This window comes from Ambystoma mexicanum, chromosome 10, assembly GCF_040938575.1.
Source record: "Ambystoma mexicanum isolate Mex_15411 chromosome 10, UKY_AmexF1_1, whole genome shotgun sequence".
NCBI classification, from domain to species: Eukaryota; Metazoa; Chordata; class Amphibia; order Caudata; family Ambystomatidae; genus Ambystoma; species Ambystoma mexicanum.
Window position 1 is genome coordinate 1,650,601,986 of NC_090932.1, and position 24,301 is coordinate 1,650,626,286.

The 24,301-nt window shown below is 49.2% G+C and overlaps 1 protein-coding gene across 1 annotated transcript in view; it reads left to right on the forward strand.

The window, feature by feature from the left end:
- Positions 1 to 24,301, forward strand: part of LOC138493088 (uncharacterized) — a 726,753-nt gene that overhangs the window by 261,005 nt on the left and 441,447 nt on the right. Inside the window, exon 5 of the mRNA XM_069620304.1 lies at positions 5,389 to 5,613. Coding sequence (XP_069476405.1) covers positions 5,389 to 5,613 — 225 coding nt within the window. The remainder of the gene's footprint in view (positions 1 to 5,388; positions 5,614 to 24,301) is intronic.

Here is a 24,301-nt window from a genome sequence, read left to right on the forward strand (position 1 = left end):
TTTGGACAACGTGTAGGAGGAGGGCCTGGCCCTCTTGAAGAACCCTTGCATGGCTCCAGCCAAACGGGATAGGCTGGAGAAGAAGTACCGGGTACCGGAACCCGTGCCCAAGTGCCTGAGGTCGCAACCATCACCGGATTTGGTGGTTTCGGCGGCTGCGAGGAAGCGGTCAGCTAACCCATCCTCGTCGTCTTCAGGCCCTCCGGACAGCGAGGGTAAGAAGATGGACACCATGAGGAGGAAGGTGATTTAGACCGCAGCATCCACCATCAAGATGGCCAACACACTGGCGATCCTAGGGGAGCAGTGGTACAAGCTGGGTCCGATTTTGGCGTTCCTCCAAGACAGCAAGAGGATGGAGGCGATCGCCCTCTTCCAGGAGGGAAAGGTAGCATCGGATCATGCCATCACAGTGGCGCTGGACGTTGCTGACACAGGGTTCCGTCAGATGGGGAACAGTGTCTGCCTTCGTCACCAAGGCTGGATGAAAGCCACGAATTTCCACCAAGAGGTCCAACCAAAGGTACTGAACATTCCTTTCGATGCAGATAAACTTTTCGAGAAGGTCGTTGAGTCCCTACAGGCCATCAAGGCGGATACAGAGACGGCCTGTTCCCTGGAGACCCTCCAAAAGCACTGCTCTTCTTTTCGCTCCTTCCTAGGAAACTCAGGCAGGTCTTCAAAAGCTTTCTCCTCCCCGTACCATCAGCCTTCCAGATCAACAACTCAAGAAGCCTACAGAAGCAGTTCCCGGGCCTACCGAGGAGTAGGACAGCATCACCGTTGCCTGCAGGGCAGAGCGCCAAAGCAAGCTTGAACCGACCAGGATGTAGGGCCCCCACCCAAGCATCCCGGTGGGAGGCCTGCTGATGACGTTCGTCAGCGAGTGTGAAAAGATCACCACCAACAGAGGGGTGCTGGACGCTCTTGCCCAAGGACATGCCTTGGAATTTCAGCACAGGTGTCCACGGATCCATCCAGTGGCCCGTCAGGAGCAGTACATCCCTCAGCTCTTAGAGGAGGTACAGGAAATGCTACAGAAAGGGGGTGATAGAGCAGGTTCCCCAGCAACTCCGGGACTCTGGAGTATACAGATAATTTGTGGTCAGAAAAAAGATGCTGGAGGCCCATTCTAGACCTATGACGTCTGAACAAGTACCTCAAGTCTCAGACATTTAGGATGGTCACACTGCAACATGTGCTCGGCCAACTGGAAAGAGAATTTCTTGGCATGGCTGGACCTGGAAGACGCCTACTTCCATGTACCCATTAACAGGCAGCACCGAAAGTTTCTGCGCTTCGTTGTGCAGGGGCAGCACTGCCAGTTGAAGGCCCTACCCTTCGGAGTGTTCAGGAAGTGCCTGGCACCGGTGGCGGCTCACCTGCGTCTACGGGGGATACACGTGTACCCGTACCTTGCCAACTGGCTCATCTGGGCCAGCTCACAAGAGATGACCCTCGGACACATGGAGGCAGTCCATCAAGCTGCTGATGGATCAAGGATACTCCATCAATTATCCAAAGTTCTGCTTGACACCATCGCAGAACGCGCTGTTCCAGGGAGTCAGATGCCTGGCATCACCCTCGGAGGAGAGGGTAGCGGCCATTCAGGGGAAGGTACATCAGCTGTTGTTCATTAAGTTGCTCAGTATGATGTCATCCTGCATCTACCTGATCAGGCTCTTCAGGTTACAGATGCAACCGCTTCAGGAGTTCCTGGACGCTCCCTGGATACAAGTGTCTGGAATGTTCATGGACAAGATCACTCTCCAACATCGCCCAAGGCATGGGGTCTCAGAACCCTCCATTCCAGGAAACGGTTGCCACAGACGCTTCCATGGAAGGCTGGGGAACCCACACTGCGAGAAGCCTGTGGCTTCGGGAGGAGAACGATCTCCATATCAACTATCAAGGAGCTACGGGGATTGTTCTGGGCCCTCAAGTCATTCTTTTCGTCTCTTCAGGAAACAGGGGGGGCACTGTTTCCCCAGGGCTCTCCAGGGAAGCGCAGGACTTATGGCGCTGGGCCGTCGGACAAGACATGTTCCTCGTCCCGCTTCACCCAGCGGGAGTCAAGAACACCATTGCGGACTCCCTCAGCAGGGAGTTGCGCTCCTGCCACGAGTGGGAACTTCGGCAGAACCAGGTGGACTGCATCTTCACCAAGAGGGGCAGGCCCCGATTGATCTGTTTGCGACGACGGCAAACTCCAAATGCTAGAAGTTCACCATTAGATTCCACCAACCGAGGAGACCGGGGGATGCGTTCTCCTTCCTGTGTGAAGGGATGTTTCTGTATGCGTTTCCTCCGTTGCCTCTCAATCATCAACACACTCAGACAATGTCAGTGCAGGATGATACGAAACACCCTGGCGTGGCCGAGGCAGATTTGGTACCCAGACCTTCTCAGCCTGTCAGCGTCACCTCTGCTCAAGCTACCAGCGGTCCCAGATCTTCTCACCGGAGAAGGAGGCGCAATCCTGCATCACGACCCAGCATCTCTGAACCTGAGGGCTTGCCTCGTGCAGCCCTAGAGTTTTGAGGATTTGAGTTGCCTGCAGACTTCAGGGAGGAGCTTGCAAAAGCCAGGGCATCGTCGGCTTTGAAGTGCTACGGTTACAAGTGGAAGCGTTTCGCTACGTGGTGCCGGTTGCAGAAGATTACCCCTCTGAGGGTCACGGCCCTACACATTCTTCCATACTTGCTATCCTTGGCCAAGGCTGGGCTGGCGCACGCCTCGATCAAAGTACATCTGGTGGCTATCTCCCGCTATACCAGGTCTCCAAGAAGGTCTTCACTTTGGTCTCATCGACTCATCAAGGAGTTCCTCAAAGGACTTTTTCAATCTTTCCCACAGGTGAAGGCTCCTGCCCCGGCGTAGAAACTCAATGTGGTTCTGGCGAGGCTCGGGGGGCCCCTTCGAGCCTATGCATCAGTTCCCTCTCAAGTTCCTCTCATGGAAAACGGCTTTCCTTGTGGCCATCACCTCTGCCAGGGGGGTGGGTGAGATACAGGCCTATCCTGGAAACAGCCATACCTGACTTTCCACGATTCGAGGGTGGTGCTGCGGACGCACCCCTCTTTCATGCCGAAGGTTCTGTCGGAATTCCACATCAACAAACCTTTGATGTTACCTTTTTTTTACCAAAACCTTCATCTCTGGCTGAGAGGGCCTTGAACTTGATGGACGTTGTTCATGCCCTGAAGTTCTACGTGGCATGCACTAAGAGTTTTCGAAAGACTTCACATCTGTTTGTGAACTTTGATCCTGTGAACCATGGCAAGGCCTTGTCCAAGGCTTCCATCTCAAGGTGGCTCTCCAGCTGCATCAATCACTATCATCCGTTGGCGAACTGACCGCTGCCTGGCAGTTCAAGAGCCAACTCCACCAGAGCGATCGCTGCGTCGACAGCGTTCCTGGCTGGTGTGCCCCTGCTGGAAATCTGCAGGGCTGCTACAATGAGGTCCACGCACACCTTCAAGAAGTTCTTTTGCCTTGACAGGGATTCCAGGGAGGAGTCCAGAGTCAGCCAAGTAGCGCTACGCAACCTGTTTGCCTGAGATGAGTTGAATTGCTTCTGTTGAGCCTTGCCACCTCTTGTGGTTGTGTAATGTTGTACTGCTGTGTATTTGCTATTCATGAGCATGTGAATCCATGCCAGACGCCATGCTGGAGAAGAAACAAGTTACTTACCTGTAACTATTGTTCTCCAGCATGGGTTTGGCATGGATTCACATGCACATCCTCCCTCCGTCCCCTCTGCTGCTCTTCTTGGTCATACTGCCACTTTTTTATGTGCTTACCAAATCTGAGGATGGCTGCCAGAGGAGGGGCTTAGATAGAGGACTGTCATTGGATGGGGGCAGTATGACCCAGAGGACAATGATTGGTTTATGGGAGAAATACAGTTTGTAAGTGAAAGTGAAACTGTTTTTCTTTTACAGAAGATTCCCAGCCTGACGACTGGGAATATTCACGAGCATGTGAATCCATGCCAGAACCATGCTGGAGAACAATAGTTACAAGTAAGTAACTTGTTCCCTATTTCACATAAACCAATCGAGCCAGCTGACATTAACCTTGTTTCGTGGAAAGTAGCCTTTTTTGTGGCATTGATCTTTGCTAGGCGTATCAGCGCAATCTAAGCTCTCTCACATCAGAGCCTTTCACCATAGTTCCTACGGACAAGTTACTGCTCAGCACCCACTCCAAATGTCTTCCGAATTGTATATGTTCCTTTAATTTGAACCAGGACATGTTGTTACTTGTCTTCTTCTCTAATCAATTGGATTCCCTGCCTCTCTTAAATCCAGTACTCAGAACATGTCAGCTCTACCCTGAAACTTAACTTCACTTCACTTACATGTGCTTCCTATTTAAAATATTGAAACTCATTTGCACAGCAGTCCAGGATACAATCCCCACCTATCGTCAAAAACTCTTTCAAGTACATAACCTTTCAGGCAACCTCAATATTGCCCATGCGTTTGACATCTTACTGCATACATTTACAAAGACTGCACTCTTAACTGAATACATTGCTCACTCACTGTGGCTTAAAACATTCCCTATATTCAGTAATCCTTTTCTAACATCATGTTCCCTCTCTCTCTCCACCAGCAGTACAGCGTTACTGTGTAAAATGCTAAGCCCAACTCTGGCACAATCCTTTTGTGAAGCGCTCCGCTGCTCTTGGGCTAGGTTTGTGCTATAAGTAATAAAATAAATACTTTCCATCACTGTCTAGATGTATGCAGTACCAACGGCCATTTTTCCTCTCACCCATTTCTAACCAACTTTCTTCTGATTTCCGGCACCTAGCATCACCCTGAGGTACATGTTGGCATAGTACACATTTAACATCTGCCTGACATAAATTGGTACATATTCATTCATTAGCACTGGATTGTATTAAATCCATTAACACTGAGCAAAGAAATGTAGACACATTTCCATGCCTGAGTCTGCTTCCAGGGTATAGTTAAGGATAAGATTCCCATTTTGCTTTTTCACCAAATTGAGACATGCAAGTGCTGACTCTCCACAACCTAGATAGGCAAGGCCATCATTCACCACTGCAAAAGAAAACCCTGGGCTGCACCGACATGGTGTTCTCAGTTTCTTAGGGCTGATTTTAGTTGAATACTCAGACCCCGGACATCTGATCAGAAAATTGGGTTTACGTAACGTTTAGGAAACACACTGGGTCCACAAGCCAATGTATGCTTTGTGGCCTTTGGTCTATACATATTCAGTTAGAAAGGATGCCCATGATGTAAGGAGGAAGGCTTTATGGGGAGCGAGACTACATCCATGTACATGGCCAACACATTTTGCAATTACCCCTCTTTTCTGTTAATAGTGTATTTTTCATTTTTATACTTTCAGAAGTGTCCGAAAAATTTGTTCCGACAAAAAGGATGGTGAAGGTTAAAGACGAATTCCCACCACCAGATTGGTATGATGACTTGCAGGAGGAACGAGAACAGACTGTAAAAGTAACAAAGCCCTTTACCAAGCCAAAGAAAAACAACCAAAGATCTGAGGTTACGGTGGACTATCGTCTCTTAACGGAAGATGATTCAAAAACCTTTCCATCAAAGGACCTATCAGGTGAGAACATTGTATTAGACCCAGGGCACTAAATGAAGTGGGTCCTGAATGGCACAGAATGCTCTTTCGACGCCCACATGACCTTTTACATTGAGCAGTTCCTGACTGAGAACTATGACATGCTGACATCAGCATTGAAACTGCTCTTTGAGTTGTCAGGCCTCTTGGCGTCGAATGGGAACTCTGGTTTGGAGACACTAAAGGGAATTGGGAGCTGGGCTGGCAGCAACCTCAGCATAAGGTGGGATAGTGGCAAGCAATTTGAGACATGAAGGGTGGAGATGGGTCCTGTGGAGTGTCTTTTGAGGGATGGAATTAATCTTAGATTCACAACAGGTCACACGTGACAGCTTGTCTATTCTTTGAAGTGTGCCCAGACCTAAAACACTCCTATTCATTCCCAGTTCCTTGAAAGGTCTAGGATTTTACTTTCTGAAATGCCTGCAAACAGTACCATTCTGGAATGGCAGGCAAAACACAGATCTTAAATGCGTAATAACTTTCTTGCTGTTACACTGAATAGAAAACTGAATAGAAAACTTCAAAGGGTGGAGCCATGGCTTTAAGAAATAGAGAAGAAATTTCCAACAAATTTAAAATCTGTCTAACATCTCAAGGAAAGATCTGAAACAACAAATAGGGCAATGGTTCCAGGGTTAAACACCCTCAAACGATCCTCAGCTAAACTCAAATTTAAATTGAATAAAACATATAGAACATTTGCTGTCACAACCATTTTAATTTCATAGTACTATATTTTTGAGGATTCCTTGCTGAAGAATTAGTGTAATATAGACTAAACCTACTTGACAATCAAAACCACTATTTAAAATGAGTACATTAAAATCATAAAAAGGAAACATCAGGGCTTTCAGTAAAAAACTTTTACATAAATCCAGAAAGCAAAACTCTGGCATTGTACCTCTGCACCAAATTCATGCAACAAAATTGATAGTACTGCTATGTCATGTCCCAATTCCTCCAAACTAATTGGACATCTTCCATAATGGGAGGCACCAGAGCATTTTGTGCAGCAGCATTTAAAAAGATGTTTTTTTATTAACTTTTTCGCAAGTCCTCACCAAGAAGAGAGCTCATATTCAAGCCCGCGTCTCTGCGGCATCTAACAACTTGGCTGAACTCCTTAAAATCTGCAAGGAACTGGCCAATCCCGTCGCAGTTTCTACCTCTCCTGTCCCTTCCCAGGCCCTCTGCACGGCACTGGCCTCTCACTTCATTTCTAAAACTCAGAACATCCTGTCCTCACTCTCCTCCTCTCACCCCCCTCCCGCTATTCCCTGCTCTTCCTCTGGCCCTTCTGCTGCCACCCCTCCTCCCTCCTTCGCTATCTTTCCCCTTTTCTCTCCAGATGAGGTTTCCAGACAAGTCTGATCTATGAAAGTCTCGTCGAAACAGGTTCACCCCTGTTCCTCCAAAACTATTAAGGATCACATCGACTCCCTAGCTCCTGCCCAGGCGGATTTCTGCAATCACTCCTTCGCCACTGGAGTCTTTCCTTCCCACCTGAAGCACTCCCTTGTTCACCCTCTCCTTAAGAAACCCTCTGCTGTCCCCTCCTGCCCGGCTAACTATCGCCCAATCTCCATAACTCCCTTCCTGGGCAAGCTCCTGGAGAAACTGGCCATCTCCTAACTCAATCTGGTTGTCTTCATGACCATCAGTCTGGCTTCAGAGCTGCCAGAAGCATGGAAACTGCTCTCCTGAACATCTGTTAAGACCTGCTCTCCAACCTCGACTCTAACACCCCTTGCGTTCTTATCCTACTTGATCTCTCTTCTGCCTTTGACACTGTCAATCATGCCATCCTGCTCAACCGTCTCCGTGACAACCTGGGTATCACTGGTCTGACTCTGGCGTGGCTGACTTCTTTCCTGTCCGACCAACCCTCCCAGGTCCAACTTGGGTCCTTCCTCTCCGACATCTTTTTCTCTACCTGTGGTGTCCCCCAGGGATCTAACCTCTCTCCCTGGCTGTTCAACCAATACCTGGCACTCCTTGCCCACCGCATCGCCACTCTCTGTCCCAACTTTCAGTGCTATGCGGATGAGACCCTACTCATTTTCAGGCTACCCTCGGCCTCCTCCTCCTCTCCTTCCCTCATCTCTGACTGTCTGTCTGCCATCCAGGATTGGTGTACCCCCAACGACCACTGCCTTAATGCCAGTAACACTGAGATTCTACTCATCGGCACACCCCCTCCCTCCTTCCCTGCAGCTTTCTGCCGGCCTCTCTTGGCCCTCCTCCCACTCCCACCTGCAAGGCAAAAAACCTTGGGGTCATCTTCGACTCTGCACTCTCCTTCTCCCCTCACATCTCTGACGTCTCATAGAGGTCACACTACCAGCTACACCTCCTTAGAGGTATTCTTCCTTTCCTATCCTTCCCCCAGAAGCTCACTGTCTCCAGAGCCCTGGTCTTCTCCAAGCTGGACTACTGTAACAGCCTCTATCTAAATCTTCCTGCCTCCACTCTCCACCCTCTGCAACTTATCCAGAACAGGACTGCGAGACTTGTCCTTGGCCTCAAGCCCAAGGATCGTATCTCTCCCGGACTGAAATCTCTGCAGTGGCTGCGAGGATTAAATTCAAAACCCTCTGCATTGTACACAAGGCCTTCTGGGGTCTGGAGCCGAAATACCTTCAACTCTCACTTCCTAAATACCTTCCTTCTCGAGCTCTTCCCTCATCTGCCTCCAACTCCCTCAGGGTCAGTCGCTTCTCCAAGCAACGAGTTGGTGGCAGATCACTCTCTTCGGCAGGGGCCTCTCTCTGGAACAGCCTTCCTGCCTCCCTGAAACTCGAGGAGAACCACCTCCGGTTCCGGAAACACCTCAAAACCTTCATCTTTGCTTCTACTTTCTCTCCTCCCCTCCCTTGCTGAACTCCTGACTGAAATTGCACTGGTTACCTGGCCACCCTTCTGATCTCTGGCCCAGGCCCTGTCAACTGGCCACCTGCACTGTCTCCCTGGCAACCCTGCACTCGGGCACTATTTCTGTATCCCTTCAGTCCCCTTTCCAGCACTTTGTCCGCACTTCCTGCACTTGCCTGTTTTTTATGTGTTTTATTTATCTTATTTATTCCACTTCCCATGTACTGCACTTTCCCCTCTCCCTTTCCCCCCCTTGCACTCTTCCTTTCCCCCCTTCCCATGCACTTGCGCGATCTGAATGACACCTGGCCTAGTAAGATCGTTGTCTGTCCTCCCTTTGTTTCCCCCCCCCTTGCCTCGTCGCTCGTTGAAACACTTGTGTATAAGCGCGTTATAAATGCCATATCATATCATATATCATAATGAACACAATATAAACCTGAAACTCCTCCCCCCTCAACCCCCTGGCCCCCTTTCCGTCCACCCTCTTGCACATTCAAGATGAGGCCTTCCCAACCATCCATCACCCAGCACCCATCCTCCACTTTGTTCAGAGGAAGTCCATTATTTTCAAATTTTGCGGTCACCATTGGAACTTAAAGTCACTTTGCAAGTACACTAAAGCCACAACCCAGTACTGCCTGACATCCGCTTCGGCCCCCTTTGATTCTGTACGTGATCCATTCCATGGCTAGAAACCTCCATACTTTCTGAATCCACTCAATGTCTGTCCGTGTGCGTTCCTTCTTCCAATTTTCGCACCACCACTAGCCGCACCGCCACCAGGAGAACCATAAATGCTTTCCTTTGCGCCTTTGACCCAAGCCCATCTATTGAGACCCCCAATTCCAGCAAACACTCCTTGGGTCCCTGTGTAGTGCCAATCCCAAAATCTCTTCCATTTGTCTAATAACTTCTACCCAGATGTGTCGGATCCCCGGACCGTTCCACTATACATGTATCCACATGCCCTCCTCCTTACATCCCCGCCAGCAATAGGGCAATGTATTCGAGAACATCCTATGTAGCATCTCTGGGGTAAAGTGCCACTGTAGCATTACCCTATACCAGGCTTCTCTTACCTGAATCAAGCGCGTTAGTTTGGGTATATTCTGCCAGATGCCCTCCCAGTAGTCTTCTGATACTTCCTCCCCCAGGGCAGTTCCCACCTCGCCATATACTGCCTCATGTGGTGTGACGGTGTGACCCTGCATTAGCTTGTACAGTGAGGTAATCCGCTTTTTGGAATTGTCTTGAGTTGTTCTAAACTTCTCAAAGGGAGTGAGGGGTCTAGTTGCTGCCTCCTTAAGCGCTCTAATGGCCAACCAGTGCCTATGCTGATAATACCTGTGTCTGTCCTTTTCCTACACCCCAAAACTCATTTTACATTGCTCGATAGTTCTTATATCCGGGCCGTCATACATATTGCCTACTTTTGTGCAGCCAGCCCTCTTCCGCTGCATGAATGCGCCCGACTCCATCCCGGCGCAAACTGCATATTGCCTAAGAGCAGCATGAAAGGCGATGGTAAGGGCCACAACCGTTCGCAAACTAGAAAGGAGTCCCATACGTCCCCCACCACTCAGAGTAAATGACTTGCGTGCATATTCGGTGGCCTTTCCATCCTTGTCTAACCACAACACTCCTTTCAGCGGGGTAGCCGCTACAGCTCTATCCATGTGCGCCCACCGCTTGGCGTGGTCTCTGGGTAGCCATTCCCTGATGACCCTCAGTTGGACTGCCTGATAGTACTTCTGGAAGTCCGGAGCCCCCATACCTCCCACCTTCCTAGTGGGCATCATCATTCTCACGTCTACTCTTGGGCGTTAGTTACGCCATAGAAACGCCATCACTGTTCTCCTGAGGGCTCTGAAGAAAGAGGTTGCTAGGGCCATAGGGAGTGCTTGGAAATAGTGAAGGACCCGGGGAAGGATTACCATCTTTACTGGAGCTATTCCCTCCATGCAGGGGATTCCGCCATGCCACCTCTTCCTTGCCTTTTTGCAACATATAATTGGTCCAGTGATGACTACACCCAGGTACTTCAGACCCCCCGAAGCCCATTTAAACGGTAGCTTCCCCACTATCCCACCTCTTTCCTCCACCCCCACCAAGAGATTCAGAATCTCGGACTTCTCTTTGTTTACTTTCAGCCCAACGTCTACACCAAATACTTCTAACCCCACCCCCAGTACCTGTAGGGACGCCCTCGGCTCCGGAAGGGTCAACAGCATGTCATCTCATAGGCCATCATTTTATGCCTCTCCCTACCAAACCAAACCCCACATACCCCTTCCGTCATGCGAATCTTTGTTAGAAAAGGTTCAAGAAACAGGGCATAAAGAGGGGGGGAATAGAGGGCACCCTTGCTTCGTTCCCTGTGCAAGGGGTACATGCCAAGACAGCTTTCCATTAATTGCCAAGGTTTTTGAAGGCGAGCTGTAGTTAGCCTGTATGGACTGTAGAAATTGTGGTCTGACTCCAATACGTGTGAGGGCTTTAAAACGAAAAGACCACTCCATGCGGTCAAATGTCTTTTCGTCGTCCTAAACTACGACGACAGCAGGCGTCTGCTTAATCCCAATTTTCTCTATAATATGGCAGACACGCCTGATGTTTCCAAAGGTCTGCCTCCCCGGGACAAATCCTGTTTGGTCGGGGTCACTAATTTGAGCACCAGCGTGGCCAGCCTCCCCACCAAAACATTGGTGTACATTTTGGCATCCAGGTTCATTAGCGTTATGGGTCTGTATGCCCTGCATCTAGTGTGGTCCTTACCCGGCTTAGGCAAAAGGACAGTTTTTGCCTCTGCCATGGACCATGTGACTGCCCCTGTCTCCCTAAATGAGTTAAATAAATGGGTTAACCAGGGTGCAAGTTTAGCCCTATATTTTCTATAGAATAGGGCCTTATACCCATCTGGCCCTGGCGCTTTCTTAAGAGGGAGAGACTTAATCACCTCTTCAACCACCTCCTTCTGCATGCCCCCTTATAAATCGTTCATTTTCCCTGCAGTTAGCTGTGCAAGTAGGCCTCCTGCCCCATTTCATCCGGACAGTCCAAGGTTTAAAGCCGCTCATAAAATGATGTAAACGCTTCCATTATTGCCCCGTTTTCTGTGACCGTGTCCCCCGACGCCACCTTCAACACCATCTGCGGAGCCCTCTTGCCTTTAAGCTGGAGGGCCAGCAAGTGGCCTGCCTTGTTCGCCCTCACAAAATACTTCTGTTGCGCGTGCCAAAGGGCTTTCTCCGCTTTACGGGTACGGAATAAGTTCAGCTGGCCCTGCATATGCTGACATTCCCTGTGCAGCCCTCTTATCTGCTTCTCCACCAATGCCTGCCTACTCTTACACAAGCGATCATCAAGCTCCTTTTCCAACTGGGCCTGTTGCTTCTCCCGCCTGGCCTTTGTAGCCATAGGTTCCCCCCCCCTCATCACCGCTTTGAAGGCATCCCACAATGTCGCTCGGCTAACCTCGGGCGTGTCATTGGGCATCATTAAGACTGTGCTGGTCCGGTAACAATGGTGCCAGTAAGCCTACCGGCACTGTTACTGGACTGGCACAGTACGACTCTGCGGGTGGGTGCCGTCCCACCCGCCAGTGTCGGACCTGGCAGGCGGGACAGCACCTGCCTGCAGAGTTTCACAGACGCACCGGCACCGTTATTAACGGTGCCGGTTCTTCCGTGGTCCTCATTCCCATTGAGTCCTATAGTCCTCACCTTTTTTTGAAGTGTGGATTGAGCCAGATATTGAAAGACAGATTTCCTTCCCCATTGATCTCGAGGCACTGCTGCAGTCTGGCTGCTCTCAAAATGGTCTCCATTGCAGCCAGCAACTCCCGTGGCCTGGCTCCTTATAGTCCAAAGGACTCAATGGGAATGGGGATTTACAGTTTACTGGTGCCTGATTTCCCAGAAAGCCAGGGTTGTAATCAACCCCTTGTTACTGGCAAGCCAGGCGCCAGTAAATATTGCAAGTCCGGCGGCAACCCGCCGCTAGCACCGGAGGCCTATGTGAACTCTGACGAACAAATACTGCCCCTTCTTGTCCCCTTGTGTCTCTACAACCTGCACGCCAGGGAGTCCTTAAAGGCCACCATCACCCCACTCACCTTCCCCTGTGTGTTAGCCTGATAGATGCAGGATAAGCGTGGTAGCCTCCCCACCGATCTGTCCCGTTTTCGTATATGCGTCTCTTGTTGCATTATCACATCTATCTTCTCTGCCTTTATATACATCATTAGTTTCTTCCGCTTAACTGGCGAGTTCATCGCCCTGACTTTGTATGTTACAGCATTAAACAATCTTTCCATGTCAACCCATCCTCGCTCCCATGCCCCTGACCTTTGAATCGCCTCATTCTCCCCTCTGTCACCCCTGGTTCTGCCCTCCTGGCCCCCCAACCCCCTCATCAACTTTCCCAGGCCGAATTACTAATCTGCTGGATCCCGGGGGTCCATGCTCCCTGGACGTGACCGTGTTATATACACAGGCCCTCATGTAGAAACCAAGAAAGCCTTCCTCTGCCACCCCCCCTTCCTCCAGGCCCCTGTCTTCTCTCCTCAGAGTAACCCTTTCCCTCATGCCATCTTTCTCCCCTTTTGCGCCCTGCCAAGGCACCCTTCCCCACAATTCCCTCCCCTGAATGTGCCTGCCTGCTGTCTCTTCTCCAAGCTATTCCGACCACCCTGTGCCCACTGGGTACGGTAAGACCCCACTGTTCCATCCACTGCTTCTCATACCACCCTGTTGCCTCCACCACCGATCTTCCCAAAGACTTCTTCCCATTCCCAGCCACTCTTGCTCCTCCCCGCCGGTTTACAGGGCGATTTAGGTTTCACCCCCTCATCAGTGAGCCGCAGGATGCTTTCCCCTTCCTCCAATGTTGTTATTCACCTCTGCCTCCCCTTCCATGCAAATAGGAGTCCAAAGAATGGCCAACGATACTTTGCTCCTTTCAACGCAAGGGCCTTTGTGATTGGGACCATAGCTCACCTTGTTTTGAAGTGTGGATTGAGCCAGATATTGAAAGACAGATTTCCTTCCCCATTGATCTCGAGGCACTGCTGCAGTCTGGCTGCTCTCAAAATGGTCTCCATTGCAGCCAGCAACTCCCGCGGCCTGGCTCCCGGCTCTGCATGCTTAGGGCCCACCAAATGTATTCTGTTGATTCCCATTCTTTCATGAGGAAGATCTGTAACCAATCCGCAGCAGCATTGCTGCATCGTGTCCTTCAGGTCTCTGTCCGCCATGTCCTCTATGAGGCCCCCGTCTTGATCTGTTTTCTAAGTTCTCGCACTGGAGCTCCCGTTTTTGCGAGAGCGTAGCCAGTTGATCCACTACTTCAACAGTCTTCTTAGCGTCGTCCGCCAGGTCCTGCAGTGCCTGTACTGTCGTGTCCATTCTTTCCTCCAGTTTTCCTATCTCGGCTTTCACCTCCCTAGTGGACTGTTTACTCTCCTCCTTGAGTGCTAAAAATTGCTCCTGGAATGAGGATGTAAGCCGGTCTTGGAACTTTTTCAGGCACTGGATTAACTCTTCTCTACTAGCAGCCATATTGTCGTCCCCTGCATCTCGGGGTTGCTTCCCAGATTAATTCAGTCCACTCTTGGCCCCTTCACCTGTACCTTCTGTCGCCAGCACGGCTGTAGTCCACTCCTCACCCCCCTTCTGTAGGTTTGGGGCTGCGAACAGGGTGCGTTCGGCCTCCCCTGGGGTGTCTGCCCTTTTGTATGCAGCATCAACCAGTCGCCTATCCGTCTCAGGCTTTCTATGTGTTCCTCACGTGCCAGTCCCGTGCAATGCTATGCCACAATGATCGTATTGCCTAGTTGAGCCACCCTCGCTGCTCCTGTCTCACTGCCGTCTTCAACGCCTGGGGGGGTGAGCTGGGCTATGCAGGGCCTTGTTTTTAGCATCCTGCGCGCAGATCTGTCCTTACCCTTTACTTGAATTAACCCCTGTGGGCATGTGGGGAAGGGTCTCTTCGTCCGGGACGGCAAGGTCCCTCCTGCTTCTCCCCAGGCCTTGCCAGCAGCACTTCTCCAGTATTTCCCCAGTGCGCTGGCCCGCTGTGCAAACACCCTCCCCGCAGCACCTAACCCCTACTGCCTGCTCGCAAGTATAATTAAGGGTTTAGCCCCTCTGGGGAGCCCAAACTTCCTGCCGGTTTGGCAACCCACCATTAAGCGCCTCCTGTATGGAGCCGGTCCTTTGCTGTCCGCCAATTCACAGCGCTTCGTCCCCTATTGCGATTGTCTTCACTGTGGGTGCGCCCTTGACCTGTTACTGGGCAGTCCCGCTCCTTGCCACTGTTGATCGGCACTTAGGAGAGGTGTTCCAATTTTATATTTGCCATGCTTCAGCAGGACCCAGAAGAAGAGATATACTCCACGTCCTCTCCCCTTCCTGGGCCATCTTGCTCTCCATGCAGCAGCAGTTTAATCTTTTTTTTTTTTTTTTAAAGCGTCCGGGCGCTCATGCACCCAGCAGACAAACCCCCAGCACTGATCCTCCCACGCGCATGCTCCTCGCCCCGTCGTTTTTTTCTTACCTCAATGCAGGCAGAGTCTGGACCCTGCGTAGAAGCTGCAGGCTTCCCGCAAACAATTTCAGTGATTTTTAAAAAAAAATCTATTTTGAAGCCTCTCGCATTTATTCCCAGGATACCCAATGTCAATGCTGTGGTTTGAGTGTCTTGGGACAGACCACAGCTGGGATTTCTAAACAACCTATTCCTATTTCTTCTTAAGCATCTGAAGTCATGTTAGCACATTTTGCAAACTCAACTGGCAGATGTCAATGACTTTGTGGGTGTCTGGTTACATGCAAGTCCACTGTTCTGTAAGGTCACCGAAGAAAGAATACATTTCACACATGTACAACCATTGGAATGGGTTCTTGTGGCCCTTCACTCGGCTGCAAGGCCTCCACCTCTGGAGAACGGCCAACAAAGCACTTTTGGTGAGGTTTTGAGGGCTGCAGGCCTGTACCAGAAGTATTGGGCCTGAAGCCTCTTCAGGGATTGGCTTGAACGCAGTTCCTCTCACCGGACACACACCAGAGGCTCCATACAGAAGTCACCCATCACCTCTGTCAGGTTTATCTGGGAGAGAATTTTATCTTTTTTGTGGGGATTCTTATCTCTTTTTGGGGGATTCTCCACCAGTTCTACCGGGTTTGAAACTCGGGTCCAACAGGAACTTTGGAGGGACACTCTTCCACAGGTTCTAGGCTGGAAAGTTTGTGTCACAGTCCTTTTCCTGTACCCTCTACGACAGTCCATCCTTCCAAGTGAGGAGGTGGCTCTCCCACTCTCTGCCAAGCTCTTGCTCACAGGGTGCACATCATTGCCACCTCGAGGCAGACCTTGGTCACTGCACCTTCCTGGCCCCTATTCCATGCATGTCAGGGTGTGCTGCAGCCTAACAGAGGGAAGCCAATTTGCAAGATGAAACCCTATATGGTGGAGGGCAGGAGCCCTGGTCCTCATAATCTGGACTCTGTCCTGAGTCACACTCCTCAGTGACAACAGGAGAGGATACGCAGCCCAGTCCTGTTCTATGAGCACTTGCAAGACGCAGAGCAGGACATAGGTGGCTCGGCCCATCTTTCAGGCAAGCCTACTGTGGCAAGCCAGAAGAAGAATATGGACACTCATAGGACATGGTTCACAATATTCTATTAAAGTAAGAAGTGTAAGGCCTAAACTTCCGTATGACCATGGGTGGTCCCTACCTATCTTATTAAGGTGCTGGTCAGTCCTTCGTGAAAGTCCAAATGAATAAGTCTGCTGTCCAAAACTATTCTATCTGTCCATACCACTATGCACACTAACTCAGGCTCAGAGACGAACTTCCTTTCCCCTTAGGGTACTTGTACCAGTCTGTATCAGTCTTTGATTAGTATATGATCTGTAATTAGCTCCTTGTGATTTCTAGGATCAGTTTCTGTAACTCTTCAAATGGGTTAGTGAATTCTCCTTCTTCTTTGGGAATCCCCTTCATGAATCTCTTCCTCGCTTTGTTCTCCTGGTTGTGGTTCTCAAAGTATCTCTGAATGTGGTTCTTGCTCAGGCAGACTTTCCCACCTGGCTATTATTATTCAGTTCACTTGGGTCTACATAAACTTTTATTTGTGCATTCATTTTCCCTTTTCCCAGGGTATTGTTATCACTGGTTCACCTCTCTTTCTCTTCAGCTTTTCAATAATTTGCACTTGTGTATCATCATATTTTAAATTCATGGGTCTCAAGTGGAACTTTGTCTCCTCCCCCCTTTCTCGGGTTATTATTACCCCATGTTCTCTTATTTGTTTATTCAGGTTTTAAGTGATCCTTTCTCTTTGTTCACCATCTGTTAAATTCACTTGCTTCACTTTATCTCATAATTGTTACTGAGATGAGTTGGCTGTACCTTATAATGATTCCCTTCTCGATTTCCTTCTCCCTCTCCCTGGAGTGCTGACGCCTTCTCTTCGTTGGCGTTCTCTTGCTTACGGTATCTCATCTCCTTATGGTCTCTCGTCTCCTCGTAGTGTCCTGGTGCTCGAAGGAGTGACAACACACACCCTGGTTCGCCCCTGTGAATGGTATTGGTAATGTTTTGCAGACCCCCGGTCCACCACGGATCCTCCTCCGTGGTCTCGCCACCACGTTTCCCCAGGCTCCTGCTCTGTCAGGTTATCGTTTTTCGGATTCGCCATAGCTCTTGCAACCCGCACTGCAACATCAAGCAAGATCGGAACTCGCGGGCTCCTTGGTTTCTGCTTCCTGTAGGTGTTACACATCTGTGGGCTTGCCCGGGCCGACGTCTGCGTTCCTCTCTCTTTCTCTCCTTCCTCTCTCTGACTCATCGTCGAGTGTACTTTATTTAACTTCTCCAGCATGGGGTCTGGCATGGATTCACATGCTCATGAATATTCCCCTTCGTCAGGCCGGGAATCCTCGGTATAGAAAAAATCAGTATCAGTTTCGTTTCTGATCTGTCTTTCTTAGCATTAACCAATCACTGGTCTCTGGGTCATACTGCCCCCAGCCAATGACTGCCCCCTCCCTAAGCCCCGCCTCTGGCAGTCATCTTCAGATTTGGTAGCATGTAAAGTGGCAGTATGACCAAGTGAAGAGCCGCAGAGGGATAGGTGGGAGGGTCCACATGTGAATCCATGCCAGACCCATGCTGGAGAACAACAGTTACAGGTAAGTAACTTGTTCCTTCTCCAGCATGTGGTCTGGCATGGATTCACATGCTCATGAATATAAGAATACATAGCAGTATACACATGCACAACCACAAGAGGTGGCAACAGGCTCAACATTAAGCAATACCAAAACACTCAACATTAAGCATCTCTTACCTCCTCGCCAGGCTCACCTTAAGCGAACAGGTTGCGCAGCACTGCTTGGCCGACCCTGGACTCCTCCCTAGAGTCCCGATCGACGCAGTAGAATCTCGTGAAGGTGTGTGTCGACCTCCACGTCGCAGCCCTGCAGATGTCGAGCAGGGGCACACCAGAAAGGAACGCCGTGGTAGCAGCGATCACTCTGGTCGAGTGGACTCTCGGACGGCCGGGCAGCGGTCGGTTTGCCAACCGTTGACAGTGCATGATGCAGCCGGAGAGCCATCTGGAAATGGAAGCCTTCGAGAGAGCCTTCCCTTGATTCACAGGTCCAAAGTTTAGAAACAGCTGTGATGTCTTCCGAAAACTCTTCGTGCGGTCCACGTAGAACTTCAGCGCTCTAGCTACGTCCAGCAAGTGCAGAGTCCTCTCAGCCGGCGACAAAGGCAATGGGAAGAAAACTGGCAACACCAAGGGTTCGTTGAGGTGGAAGTCCGACGGCACCTTGAGCATGAAGGAGTGGTGCGTCCTCAGCACCACCCTCGTGTAGTGAAAAGTCAAGTATGGTGGCTTGCAAGATAGGGCCTGGATCTCTCCCACTCGTCGTGCGGAGGTGATGGCCACGAGAAAAGCCATCAAGTCCAGAAGGTCCGTGAACCAGATCTGTCTCGGCCACGCCGGTGCGACGAGGATCATCCTGCACCGGGACCTCTTGAGCTGGTTGATGAGCCGGAGCAGCAACGGCAACTGAGGGAACGCATAAAGAAATAGGCCATCCCAGGGGAACGAGAAAGCATCGCCCATGCTCCTCGGCTGGGGGGAACCTGCTGGTGAAACTCCGGCACTTGGAGTTCATCACCATCGCGAAGAGATCGATCTGGGGTTCGCCCCATCGACGGAAGAGTCGATCCACTTGATCCTGGCATAGTTCCCACTCGTGGGAGACCAAATTGTGAACATTGTAGAAAAGGGGTCTAAGCCCAGACAAAGGGGACCTGTGAGCCCGAAGGAGGGAGACCAGTCTTGAATTTTTGAAAGTGAAAACCCTGACAAAGGAAAGGACCTTTTGTGTTTTGTTTGTTACATCTGGCCCTCTGCAAATAAGAGACTTTGACAGAAGGCCCTGATGCCTATGTGTTGAACTATTACCTCGTGGCCAAGAAGCCAAAGTGTATGGGAAGCCCGCACATGCCCCCTTGTCCTGAGCTGAAAACGTGGGGAAGGGAAAGCAACTGCTTAACTATCCTTACATATCATTTCTTGAACACTTGTCTTTTGCATACATTGTTATCCCACACTATTTTGTATTTAGAAGTAAGGATTGTCAATAGGTTTATAAGTATAGGCCCTTTTATTTTGACAGACTCTACTGGACTCTGTGATTATTATTTGATGGTCGTAGCTTGCTCCCATCTTTAAAATTAGGTTGAGATATGCGTTCTACCAACCCATTGAAGTTCAATAAACACCCTTGAGCTGTGATCATTTGTGTCTGTCTTCACAGTTTGGTACCATGCCTTCCTTACACTGACCCTACCACTATGCAAACTAACTTGGGCTTGGAGAATACCTTCTTTGATTTGTATATGTTCCGTAAATAGCTTCTTGTGATTTCTTGGATCAGTCTCTGTAGCTCTTCAAATGATTTAGTAAATTGTCCTTCCTCTTTGGGAATCCCCTTCAGGAATTGACTCCACGTTTTGTTCTCCTGGTCGTGGTTCTCAACATATCCCTGAATGGGATTGTTTCTCCGGTGGACATTCCCACCGGCTCTATTATTATTCAGTTCATTTGGGTCTTTTATTTGCGGTTTTAATTTTCCCTTTTCCCAGGGTATTTTCTCCTTTCTATTTGTTCAGCTTTTCAAAAATGTGCACTTTTGTATTATCATAATTTAAGTTCATGGGGTTCAAGTCGAACTTGGTATCCTCCCATTTTCCCAGGGAATAATTAACCCCTGTCCTCCTATTTCTTCATTCAGGTTTTCAGTGATCCTTTCTCTTTGTTCACCACGTGTTAAGTTAACTTGCTTCAAGCTTAACCTTATCTCACAATTGTTACTGAGACAAGTTGGCTGTAAATTATAATGATTCCCTCCCGGAGGCCTCCTATGACTCCTGTTCTCCCCATTACCTTTACTTTATTAGGGAACGTCTTCTGGATTCGGGTTCCTTGTGGTTTCTCATCTCCTCGCAGTGTCCCGGTGCTTGAAGGAGTGACCGGACACCCTGTGGTTCTCACCTGGCGGTGGTATCAGCAATATTTTATGGACCCCCGATCCACCAATGTTAGGGAGAATTCTCATAAATGTGCTAATTTCCCTTACCTTTTGAGACCCCCAGTAAATTGTCTGGATTTCTAGGACTTTAATTTTTACCTGGAAGGAGTGTGATCCTTTTTTTTCCCACTCTTTCATGTATTTTGATGTGTGTTTTACTTTTGTATTCTTTGGATATGGAGTTTTAGACAACTCCACAGGCATCATCTTTTTCTTGTGTGTCATACAGCACTCTCGGTGCAGTGGCACAGGGATGTCTTTCAGACTGCCAAAGGTTTAAATACTTTCTCTGGGACTGACTACTGTCCCCCCAGTGAATGTAAAGTTAAATTGACTTTGCTAGTCTTTTTAAATTGCTAGACCCAGCACCCACTGCCTTAAAGCACAGTGTTGGAGGGAATACCTAGTATTCCCTATGCCTAGAAAACTCACATAGCCCTCAAAAGCTACCCTTTCCTCTCAGAATGGCTGGTGGAAGTGATATTACCATGATTTTCCTGACCTCGACCCGTTTAAATGCTCTGGTAGCTAAAATCCACCGGAGCCATGTTTTCAAGATTGCGTCTGAGCCCCCTCTGTAAAAACAGTTTCTGATCGACTTTTTTTCTCCATTTCTTTTTGGAATGGTCTTTCTAGTTTTTGTCTCTGCGCGCCAAACCGGATTTGGTCCCTTTGTTCGTTTGCCTTTGGCGGGCTTCAGTACTGAAGGCCCCCTCTGGCACCTGAGTGTCTGGGGTGGACAGGATGTGAGGGGGTTGCCCGAAACTCCCTGTGCTTAGTCTCCTAGGTGACCTGAATGCACTCTGGCGTGATTGGCTGGCTGACTGTCCGGCAAGGACAGCCACCCTGCTGGATGAGTGGCAGCCAGGGTGGAATGAATGGGAGCAAACTGTTTAAAAGCAGGTCTCTGGGACTCGGAAGGCCGAGTCGACCAGTGGAACGAAAGAACCGAAAACAAGCTGAAGGAAGATGACTGCTGCAACTCCTGGACCGTTGGTTTGCCCGATGAAGCCCTGCTACAGGTCCGAATAGCCTGAAACTCCCTCGACAGAGAAGCCCCTTCAAGGACGACTTCTTCCCTTGAGCTGGTGGGAACAACCAACTAGCAAGCCACCTGGAAACCATCTTCATACTAGTCGAATTTTCTTCAGAGTGCTGTTGAAAACCGGATAGCCAGTGAGAAGGATACCAGTTTGTGGACTTTAAGGCACTCACACCTTAAACCGACTTTTTGCCAAGCTTGTGGATCCTTCCCCGTGCACTGCATGAACCTCCCGACGTCCTCCCTCTTGTCCCCTCGACTGAGGCTCTGGAACAGCGAGATTTGCAGGAACTGTCAGGAACAATTGCCTCAGCTACAGCTTTGCTTCATTACAAAGGTACTATGCAAACGCGGTCGAGAAATCCTCTCTGCTGCGGTGAAAGTTTGTGAAACTTTCCCAACTTTGGAGCCTTGTTCGCATCTAATCCGACATAGAACTCTTTTTCATGCAAACTACTTCTAAGAACATTGCCAAAGACTTAACCGTTTACTACCAGAACTGTGCTATCCGATCCAGGACACTGATCCATTGACTTTGGCCCAGGCCTATTGAATTGAATTGCCTCTTGTAGCGAACTGAAACTATTTGCCCTGCCTGAGAAAGTATTTGTGTTAAATTTTTATAACCTGTGTCTTTTTACCCCCTTTTAAAGTAACTGAAGTGCCATTTGCCTATAGGAGCCTAACTTGTTCAGAAACGTATTGGTTTGTTACTGGAGTGTATTATAGTGTGATATTGAGCTGCTTATTGATAGTGGAATGTTTTCTTAATTACTGTATAAATAAATTAATAGTGTTTTACCAAGACTGATCCCTTACCTTATTTCCCTCTTGATCTGGCCTTTAGTGTATCCTCTCTTGGCTCCATTGGATACCCTGCCAGAGTCGCTGAAACCTTCTGGTTCAGTGTCGGCACTGTCTTCACACCACGGAAATACCAGAAGGTGACCCTGTGGTTTGGGTAACCGGTGTCCAGTCATTTCTCTTACTGCACACTCTTTATTACGAAACCTGGCTCGTAAGTCAGTCAATCTGCCGGTCCGGTAGCATAGCAAGTAGAGCGCTCGCTTTGACATCTGTGCTGAGCCTGCTGATGCAGGTTCGAATACTGGCAGGGCCAAACTCAGCTTTTCATCCTTCTGAGGTCGATAAATGAGCACCACACACCGTGGGTAATAATAAGCAGTGTTCAGATGCCTGAGGGTTCGTAGCGCTATATAAATGCTAAATTATTATTATTATTTTATTATTATTATTAGTCAAGACACCCCGGTCCTGTCCCCCAAGTGATCAGGTATTTGACACATTTAAAGGGACATGTTCTTTTCCTGTAAAATAATGGTATCTCTGCGGAGCTGTTTCATGCCAGTCTTGATACTATTAAGTTTCTGGTAATGAGAGCATCCCATGTGTGCTACAGTGCGTGCAGCGTTAGGGAGTTCCTCACTGCAATGGGAGTCTCTGCCGGTGAGATGCAACTTGCTTCTACCCTTAGGAAGGGTATTGCAAAGTGGGCTCACCTGCCTAGCCTCACAAGTGGCAGGGGACTCCCCTTTGGGCATAAGGGATACATTCACTCGATTTGTCACACTACTCATCTACGCAATGAGTGGTCAGTCTGTTTCTGGCAACAATGTTTTCTGCTTCACATCCCCATACTCTTGAGGTTACTGGAATTTTGCATAACCTTTGTTAGGCCAGTCCCCACTTTCCCCCAGACCCATTCTCCCTCCACCACTAAGATGAGACCCTCCTGGCAAGGTTCCATCCGTTAATGACCTCTCCCAAATTGTCTCACATTCACCTGCATGGCTGCCAGTCTCATTGTACTGTCCTGACAGTATGTCCCATCTGCCAGTGTTAGCTCCGACCAGCAACTCCAGCCCTGTAGGATCCATCGTCCTCCATGGAGTTACTAACTCATCTCGCTTAGCCACCTAAGTCACCTATGCTGTCAAACAGTCAGAGCTCCACACTAACTATCTCCCATTCGTCATCAAAATCAATTCACTCAAACTGTGCCATGTTATGGAATCCTTGGGCTTGCGCATTCAGCTTCCCCAGCAGAGGAAAGAGTTTTGGCAAAAGGAGTTAGGCTCCAGGTCTAATAAGATAGATAACCGGGTGTCTTAGAAGATGGTAAAAGGCTATGGTACCCCTCTCCCCTCATCCCCATTCTGTGAATCCTGTTAACTATAGGCTGGATGCAAAGTTCTGTCTGCTGCCTGAGGAAAAAACTCTGTTATTTTTTACACTGGTTTTGTAGACTTTGGTTTCACAAGCCTTATCATATGGTCAACCCCCCTCCTTGTTGCCAGCCTCTGGGCAGACAGTTTTGTCTCCATCCTCCAAGGACGACAATGCCATGAAGGTCCTTGAGAGAACGGTTTATTCCATCAGCTCATTGCACTTACACCAGGCAAATGCTGGCACTAATGTCGGTACATGATTGCTAAAATGTGCATCGGAATTGGGGGATGTTGAGGTTGCTCTGCTTCTATTTGTCCACCTTACACTTTTGATGTACCATATCCTCCTCCCCTTGGCTTCTTATCAGTGGTTATGTCTTGGTCCCTCACCCCGCTGTGATTACCACCTCCAGACCTTCTGTTCCTGTGGGATTTGTCTTTTCCAGGGTATCAACCTTAATGTAAAACATTGCTGCATCATCCTTACTACCACCTCTAGCTTTTGATGTTACCTCTTCCACCTCCTCTTTGCCATTCTCTCCCCATGAGGTTTCTTCCTCTGTGTCACTCCTGAGGCTTTGCTTCTTCCATCACTCTGCAGTCTCCTGCGTCCTCAACCCACAATAAGCAACTGGGCCTGTGTGCTAATATACTGTGTTCTCTCTTCCTCATGGACTTAATTCTTATTGAGCGTTTGCACCTGTGCCTTCAAATTACGTAAAAACTGGAATTGGTTGTTGTTCCTGAGTTCACCCATGACTCAGTTGAGTTTAGCGGTCTGTACGAAGCTTGTAATTGGTATGTCCATTAGACAAGTTCGCTTTTCCCGGTCCCTCCCTGGTTCTGCCTCTAAAGCCGAGGTCTCCTGTACTTTTTGCATGTCAGTTCGATGCTGGAAACACACTGTGTAAGCTCTGTAGACACTTTGTTTTTGTTTTCATGATGT